This window comes from Poecilia reticulata, linkage group LG9 (assembly GCF_000633615.1).
Source record: "Poecilia reticulata strain Guanapo linkage group LG9, Guppy_female_1.0+MT, whole genome shotgun sequence".
Lineage (NCBI taxonomy): Eukaryota > Metazoa > Chordata > Actinopteri > Cyprinodontiformes > Poeciliidae > Poecilia > Poecilia reticulata.
In genome coordinates, this window is record NC_024339.1 from 2014063 (window position 1) to 2023307 (window position 9245).

Consider the following 9245-nt stretch of genomic DNA (forward strand, 5'->3'; position numbering starts at 1 on the left):
AAGAATTTTATATTAGGATTCAAAGAAGGAGGTTAGAATATTTGAATACAGAGGAATTACTAGGTGAAATGGCAGGACTGATAAAGACACTTAAAAGATCTTACAATTTAGATGAGTCTGATGAAGATCAAATAGTGGAGGCTCTAATCCAAAATCTGAACGGAGAAGTGAGGCAGCAGCAGCGTCCACCCTGGAGCATGTGGACTTTTTTGTCTGATTGCGGAGAGTCCTTTATGAGCGGGTTGAGTTTAGGCCTGGGTTTTGGGGCAGTTGCAGGCATTCTACTGACTGTGTGTTCAAAACTCCTGTCCTAAACTGTCCTGTCCTCTTCTGAATCTGGATGGTGCTCGAGGGAGGGGTTCCCATCAACCTGATCTTCAGTTGCAGAACCTGGCTCTTGGGACGTGGAATGTCTCCTCTCTGGGGGAGATTGGGAGAGGGGTTCCTGCCTCAAGTGGAGGAGTTTAAGTATCTGGAGATCTTCTTCACAAATTAAGGAAAAAGGGAGCAGATCGACAAGGGGATTGAGGTAGTGCCTGCTGTGAAGCAGGCGCTGTACCGGTCTGTAGTGGTGAAGAGAGAGCCGAGTCAAACAGAGACAGCTCTCRATTTACCAGTCGATCTACGTTCCCACCTCATCTATGGTCATGAGCTTTGGGTTATGATCAAACGAACAAGATCACGGATAGAAGCGGCCAAAATGGGTTTCCTCTGCAGGGTGTCTGGGCTCTCCCTTAGAGGTAGGGTGAGAAGCTCCAACATCTAGGAGGGACTCAGAGTAGAGCCGCTGCTTCTCCAAGTTGAGAGGACCCAGTTGAGGTGGCTCGGGCGTCTGGTAAGGATGCCTCCTGGACGCCTCCCTGGTGAGGTGTTCCGGGCATGTCCCACCGGGAGGAGGCCCCAAGGAAGACCCAGGACATGCTGGAGGGACTATTTCTCTCGGCTGGTCTGGGAACCGAGGAGCTGGAAGAAGTGGCTGGGGAGAGGGAAGTCTGGGCCTCCCTTCTGAAGCTGCTGCCCCATGACCCAGAAAGAGCGGAGGAAAATGGATGGATGGACAAAGATTTTTGTTAACATGCACTTTCTAAGGGCTCGGCATGTAAGAGGATGAGGAGGTTCTACAAACAATTCTACGGATGATTTTTCACATTCACTTCTTTTGCATGACCTGTGGAGGGTCAAAGGTCAAGTTTTATTCACCAGTTAGTTGTTTTCTTTGTTTAATTCCCTGAAATTGATTCACTTACCTGGGGATTATATTGTTTCTTCGGTGGAAAAGGAGGAGAAAGGTTACTACTTATCTTGACAACATGAATACAAACACGATAGAAGAAAAGACTAAATAGATTCCTCAAAGTGAGGTCCTTACCTGGGGCCTTGGGACTTTCTGTTTGGAAGCCACGTCGTGGTCTTCTGGACATTCTTTCCTGCCATGAAGAGAAAACGACATTACTCACCTGGAATGTATTGCTTCATTTTGTAATGGACAACCAGGTTGTTTACCTGTGATTTTGGGTTTTCTTTGGTTACCTGCAGCATCCCCTGAATTGGGTGGTTCATTTGGAGGTACTGGTTCTAAAAAGTTTTATATACTTTGATTGTAATGTGGGCTACACAGTGGTGCAGTTGGTAGAGCTGTTGCCTTGCAGCAAGAAGGTTCTGGGTTCGATTCCCAGCCCCAGTCTTTCTGCATGGAGTTTGCATGTTCTCCCTGTGCATGCGTGGGTTTTCTCCGGGTACTCCGGTTTCCTCCCACAGTTCAAAAACATGACTGTCAGGTTAATTGGCCTCTCCAAATTGTCCCTAGGTGTGAGTGTGTGTGTGTGCATGGTTGTTTGTCCCATCTGTCTCCTTGTTGCCCTGCGACAGACTGGCGACCTGTCCAGGGTGACCCCGCCTCTCGCCCGGAACGTTAGCTGGAGATGGGCACCAGCAACCTTCCCCACCCCACAAAGGGACAAGGGTGTAAGAAAATGGATGGATTTAAAAGAGTTATGCTAATTGGTTTTGCTTACCATCAAAGTAAAGAAGTAACTGAAGCTTTGTTTATTTCTATTTTACCCTTTTGACTTGATCAGTGTTTCTTGACATTTCTGACTAACAAGCCATAACTTCCTATAATATAAATTTGACATGAAACACAGCGTCAGAGCAATAACTAAAGAAGTTTTAAAACAACCTGAATTAGGCAAACGAGGCTCAACGAGAGTTCAAGTTGGTTGGGAAGAAAGAAGTAAGGGAGGCAAAAAAAAAATAATCCTTCAAAGTTCATCTGTTGCAAAGAGCGCCATCTAAACCAACCCTTTGACAGGAGGCTGCAAGACTTCCTCTCTTGGTTCATGAAGATGTTTCGTTCTAATCAATCACGGTTGATTAGTGGGTGAACTCACAGTTGCACAGAGAACCCATTGCTTTTCTACAGCAGACAGTCGCTCCCCKCTCTTGCAGGTACTGCGTCTCCCCGCTAAATCTTTTAGGGGTACGCAGTACCCGACCGTACCCCCTTACTTTCACCCCTGGTTATAAGGTTATTTCCTCTTCAAAAACATACCTGGAGTGTTGTCTTGACTCTTTCATGCATGTCTGAGAAATCTCCCATGGCAACCATTCAGCTTTGTAAAACACCTGGGTGGAACCAAGTACCGCATTTGAAGATGGAGCTCCTCCTTGGAGCTCCTTCAGACTAGCCAGCAGCAATTAGTAAACACCCGCTGAGCTCATTTTAGGAGCTGCTTCTCAGAGCAATGCTGGCAAAAGCATTATTAAAGGGTTAATATAGGAGCCATGTTGTGATGACTTCCTGAAGGCGGAGTTTCAGAAAGAGCAGGAGCTTTTTTAAAGAGCCTCTGCCAATTTCAAGGCGTTAAATTACAAAGTCAAATGTCTTGTAGCATTTTATTATGACTGAAGGTAACATAGTTACTTGATAGCACAGTGTGCCTGAAAAATACATAATACTGCCCCTTCAAACATTTGAGTTTAAAGTTTTTATTTTTAGTTCCATCACAGTAATGTGGAACATATGTAAGGATTTCAAAAATTTTTTTACAATATGCTGTAATTAAAGAGGTTTATTGTGTCAGTTCTACTCATGAAACCTCTTTTTGTTTTTTTTGTTTTTTCTGTACTTTAGAAAATAATTTTGCCTCTGAACGTTTGTGCGTCCACAGGAGACGTGGTATTGGCCGGGTGAGGTCAGTGCTGACGGTGTGGTGATGAGCGGCGTTCGCTGCTCCGGAACTGAGATGTCTCTGTCCCACTGTCTGCACCACGGACCCCACCTCAGCTGCCCCAGAGGAGGGGGACGCAACTCCGCCGGAGTCTCCTGCTCTGAAAGTAAGACTCTGGGAAAGGCTAATCAAAAGCCTCACTTCTGCTCAGCATTAAGCATAATATTAAAAATGTGTCATAAATTGTATTTCACTTTGATTTGGCAAAGTGTTCACACTCCTGTGAATTTGAACGTGTATTTTATGTGACAGAATAGAGTGGGTGATATGGACCTGGACTTTTATCGTGATATTTTCTTGTACTAATGTGATAAGAAATGTGTGTGTTGGAATGGCCCAGTCAAAGCTCAGGTCTAAATCCAGCAGAGTTTCTATATCAACACTTGAACATTGATATTCACATATGTCTTTGAATAACCCAAAATATTGAGTCAGCAATGGTTGTTATACGTAATAGATTTGGATAGCTATTAATTATTAAAAGACAATTAAAATGAACAGCAAGAATGACTCTTAAAGATTCTCAAAACATTGCAAAAGTTTCCAATAAAATACAGTATTTTGAACAGAAAAACCTTCATTACAGATGATGTCTGCTTTCCAGGTTCGGTAATAATCATATGTAGTTCCCAGAAGTTTCTGTTTTCTTTTGGGCCAATAAAAACCTGACTTATTCTACAGTTTCCTCTAGCATGGAGCAAAAGCTTTCCTTGGCTTGGAAAAGCCCAAAGTCCAGTCGGTTTCATCTGTTTCTTTGTGTTAAAACCTGCTGTCAACATTTGAAGCATACACTGTGTTTCAACCGCATAGTAGTTTAAGGGGGACGCATAGTTTTGCAAAGAGCTGTAAACTGACTGCAAACTTTAGTTTTCAGTCATAAAAGTAAATTTTCCTTCCCCTTTTACACAAAGTTTACCAAATCTGTGTTAAACTGTTAAAGAGCCTTTGTCAGAGAGAAATCCCTGGTTCTTTCTTGGAATCTGTTGTTTGGAACAGAAAACACTTGTTTACTTAGCATGCAGTCATCTCTCTGTGTTTCTAAATATCTTTGGTCTCCGTCTTTTCTTCTTCATTTTTTTTCCTTCCCACCTTTAGCGGCTCCCGACCTGGTGCTGAACCCTCAGGTGGTGGAGCAGACCACCTACATGGAGGACCGGCCCATGTTCATGCTGCAGTGTGCGTACGAGGAGAACTGCCTGGCCTCCAACTCTGACCAGACGCCGGCCAACTCGTACCGCCGCCTGCTGCGCTTCTCCTCTCAGATCCACAACAACGGCCAGTCCGACTTCAAGCCCAAAGCTGCCAAGCACCTGTGGGTGTGGCACGACTGTCACAGGTCTGTCAGGATGGAAATGTTTCTAGAAACAAAGCATGGGCATTCATTGCGCTGTTTATCATCTATTGTGAAAAATGTCTTATCATGATAAGAATTTTGATCCATCGTTGTCCCCATAGATTTCAGCTGTTGATAATAAGCAAAACAAAACTGACAGCATCATCGGAGATGTTATTTTTGCTATTTTCTTCATTGATTGCTTCATTAGAGCATCGATATATATCAGAAATTTTGAAAATATGATTAAATGCAGTTATTAAGTGCAGCTTAGTGATATACGTAGATCAAATCTTTTTTTAAGTAAGTGGCATCCTGAAGAAGCCACTAGAATTTTTTGAATTCGCAGTTTTCTTGAATTCTTTAATTTTTTTCAAGATCAGTATTTAGGTTTGTGGCGCTATGACTGATGTGCCATGCAGACTAGCTTTTTATGATGATGTTGATTATCACAAAAGAATATATATTAAAAATGAAGCAAGATACATTTAGGCTTTTGTGTGCATGTGTGCGCACGCGTGTGTGCGTGTTCTTGTATTTGATACAAGTAGATATTTAAAATATATTACCTTGTGGGGACTGTATGCTTCTTATGGGGCCCAAAGTTCACACCTCATAAGAAGAAGTGTTGTTTTTGGGTTGTGGTTTAGATTTAATATTAAGGTGTGCTGTGTACTGGTAATGGTCAGGTTTATGGTAAAAGTCAGGTTAGGCTGTAAAAAGTAATGAAAAAAGAATGGAAGTTAATGCAAAGTCCTTGTGAAGATTGAAAGACATACTGTATGTGTGTTTGCGTGCATGTGTGTGTGTGTGTGTGTGTGTGTAGGCATTATCACAGCATGGAGGTGTTCACAACATATGACCTGTTCAGCCTAAATGGAACCAAAGTGGCAGAGGGACACAAAGCAAGTTTCTGCCTGGAGGACTCAGAATGTGATGAAGGTTGGAATCTCGTTGCTGCTGCTTTTAATGATGATGTAATAACAACAAAACACATTTTCAAAATGTTCTCATCTCAAATAGTCTTCATTTTAACTTAGATGTTGCCTCAAGTGAGTATAAAAGCCAAAGGTCTTTCCATAGTTTGTTTAGCTAATTTTGTTCTGCTTTTAATATTTTAATGTTGTTGTTATTATTATTATTGTCCTGGGTAATCTGTGCTTACTGTACAGCACTTTGGGTAAACATGCTGGGTTTTTTAAGTGTGCTCAAAAATAACTGAATGGAAAGGACGTACCAAAGATGTGCTGTGGCAGCTCTGCCACTAGGGGGAAGAACTAGTGGGCTGGGTCAACCTGTTGACTTCAGGCATATTTCTACTATATTCATCCTTCTCCTACATCAGGATGTGCCCCCTATTGGTCAAAACTAGACAGTATGGTCTAAATTGGAGTCAATGCCTGATGTTGCCTAAATACAATATGACAATATTTTTCTCACTCAAGTCATTCATTTCCACTCTGCCTGCCACTTCAGTGGCCTTGATGCCTTCAGTTTTTATATATTTAGAGACCTATATGTAAAAGCTAACAGAGAGTATGAAAACTGAAAAGGAAGTGAGGAAAATGTGGGTTAAATCATATCACCCGCACAATGATATTGAATTAGAGGTTATACAATGTAAGTAGATGTTTTCCCAAAGTCCTACTGTCTTAGTTCAGTATAAATAAATCTAAGATTAAACCAATTGTTCTGCAAAGCAACATCATATCATTTCTTAGCTTGTCTGCTATGATGTCCARGCATCAAAAACCTACAGAATGCATTTATTTGTTTACCTGTGTTTTTTGCAACAAACTTCTCAGAAATTACATTTATTGTTATTCAAGTCATATAGTCTGCTTTTCCCCAAAGGGGAGAATATCTGGTTGTCTTGAATATGTCTGTGAAGTGAAGATACAAATGATAATTCCTTCTTATGTCGCCCTCTAGTGGTCATATACTATGGATCACCTTGTGAAAAGGAAATCATTTTCTCCAAGGAGTTTGCAGTGAAGTTATCTTACTTTATCTTTGTAGGTATTGAAAAGAAGTATGAATGTGCTAACTTTGGAGAGCAGGGCATCACTGTAGGCTGCTGGGATACCTACAGGCATGACATTGACTGCCAGTGGGTCGACATTACCGACGTCAAACCTGGGGATTATATTTTTCAGGTGATTTGTCCTTTTGTTTCTTCTTTTTATTGGTTGTGTTTTTGCGATGTCTTCTCTCTGCAGCCTCGACTTTGGTTTCATTCTTGCCCGTCCTTTAACAGATTGTAATTAACCCTAATTACGAAGTGCCAGAATCAGACTACACCAATAACATCACCAAATGCAGATGTCGATATGACGGTCATCGTGTGTGGATGTACAGCTGCCATAATGGTGAGACCCTGCTATGATTTTGAAGAGTGGCCGCAGCTTTTACTGTCTTTGGGGGGCCATTTGTTTTTTCACCAAAATTTTCACTTTAGTCTTTTCTGCATTTAATGAGACATTCAAAAAGAGTGACCCAAATATGGAGCCTTGTGGAATCCCACATGGAATTTCATCACTTACTGTGATCAAATAATCCTCCAAGTATTTGAAGGAACTTTATTTAAGCATCTCTTCATGGAGGTACAGCACTTTACAGCACATGGACCTACATATTTGGGTCACCTTTTTCTTTGTTTGTGTCAACTATAAAAAAATCTGTATTAAAAAAATAAAGTATCCCCCTCTGCCAGTCACTCTACACACTCTTATGTGTCATAGTTTTGCTTTAACCAGGACTTGTGTGTTATTTTTTAAAAAAGTACAAAGTCCGTACCTATAGTCAGATCTTTTTACATTCATTTAGTCATGATTCAGATTCATTACCTTTTAGTCATTTGTAGAATTCACCTGCAATACCATTTATCAGTTTTGCTCAAATTTGCATTTTTACTGTTACATGCATCTAAAATAAGTTAATGAAACAATTAGCTTATTTTAATTTGTTATATATTTAATATTTCTTAGAATCAACTATTTCATAGCAACATTCTTCACTTTGAGCTGAAGACTTTGCTAAACCTATTTGCTGCTAACACCTTATAATCAATTTACTTTGTAACTTTTTGATATAATTTGTTATGCAGTATTTGGCCAATTCTATTTCTGCTGCTCTGCCTCTAGATGGCTCATTGAGCTCTGAGACAGAGATGATGTTCCCAGGCCTCCTAAACAACCAGGTGACCCACAGGTAAAAACAACAGAGTGGAGTCGAGAGGCGGTCACCTCCGATGGGAAGAGTCCCACCAACCACTACCCATTCCATCTGGGCTGGATTCTACTTCCTGTCCCTGAATGAATCATCACTTCTTCTCCTCACATTTCTTCCTCTACCCTCCTCTCACTTCCCAGCACATAGTATGTGTTGACCTCTTCTGTCCATCACTCTCTGTGATGATGATGGGACTGGTGAAGCTTTGTTTGGGTCTGTGACAGAGAGACTATTTCACTTACTGTGATCAAATAAGAACTTTATTTAAACATCTCTCCATGGCAGTGCAGCACTTTAAGAAGCACTCAACCGCAGAACCTGGTGGATGTTGTTTCTGTAGTTTTGTCCCCACCTGGAAGATTATCTTCAATGGAGAACTACTTTTTGTTTTCTTCTAATTTGATCAACTCTTTAATGTTTGACATCCAGTCTTTAGAAAACAAGAAATCTATTCATCACTACTCCCAAGTGATGCTTGAACTGCCACATTCTAACAGGACATAAGGACCAGTTCTGAAATATTGGCAGTATTTGCTTTATCTTCTCCTTGGCAGACTTAGTAAATTACCCTATACCCATTTTTTGAAGAGTTGCTGAATAATCCAGTGGGGGTGAGGGGTCGGGGGTGGGTTTGTTAGAAAAGTGTGTTAGAAGTATTGTTATTTTTTCAAAAAGTGAAATTTTGTTGTATAATTCAGCTGTAATGAGTGGTTGTTAATGCCAAACTTGCATATAAGCTAGTGTGTCATTCATACGCTGCCACCTCCTGGTTAACCCGTGTAAGCACTTCAGTTAATAACCAAATACTGATATACATGTATTGTTGCATTGGAAAACCTTGCTTTTCCATTGGTATAAACGTGCAAGAGGTGTAAGAACTGAGGTCCCCGATTCCCTTCCATCAATGTTTTGTCAAAAAAGCAAACTGTTGTTATTTGTGCTTCTCTTAAACATCCACGTTCAATGATCCTTAAAGGGGAAGTACTTCAAAGACACAATGATACATCATAAGTTCATCATTTGTTATAAATTCTCTTCTAAGCAGATTGTGACCGAATGTAAGACGAGCATGGTTTCAGTCACAGATCATTCCTTAAAAACTTTGATAGAAAGTTCAGAAAAAGGCCTGACCACGGAGCATGTTAGAGCTCAGGGATGTCAGCTAGCTTCAGTGACCGGACTAAAGCTAAACTTAGTGGAAACAAGTTAAACGTGTCGTTTGTTTTACCTTTGCAGACCAAGAAATGACGTACTCCATGTTTCTGAGTTAGATTTGCCTCACAAGTCAGAGTACCAAGTGAGAAACCATTTGGATTTGCCAGTAGTTATGATTCAAAACAATACAAGCTGGTAACAATGTAGTTCTATTCTACGCTCCCATTTGTTTTTACTGCAGCATCCATTCATCATTCATCCATGTTCTTTACACCCTTGTCCCTCAGTGGGGTCGG

The 9245-nt window shown here is 41.0% G+C and overlaps 1 protein-coding gene across 2 annotated transcripts in view; it reads left to right on the forward strand.

Annotated features, from left to right (window-relative positions):
* Positions 1-8672, forward strand: part of loxl2b (lysyl oxidase-like 2b) — a 46332-nt gene extending 37660 nt beyond the window's left edge. For both annotated transcript variants that reach the window (XM_008417306.2, XM_008417307.2), the window contains exons 9-14: positions 3171-3336; positions 4326-4566; positions 5390-5505; positions 6583-6719; positions 6821-6932; positions 7707-8672. In XM_008417306.2, coding sequence (XP_008415528.1) covers positions 3171-3336; positions 4326-4566; positions 5390-5505; positions 6583-6719; positions 6821-6932; positions 7707-7777 — 843 coding nt within the window. In that variant the 3' untranslated portion in view covers positions 7778-8672. The remainder of the gene's footprint in view (positions 1-3170; positions 3337-4325; positions 4567-5389; positions 5506-6582; positions 6720-6820; positions 6933-7706) is intronic.
* The last annotated feature ends 573 nt before the right edge of the window (positions 8673-9245 follow it).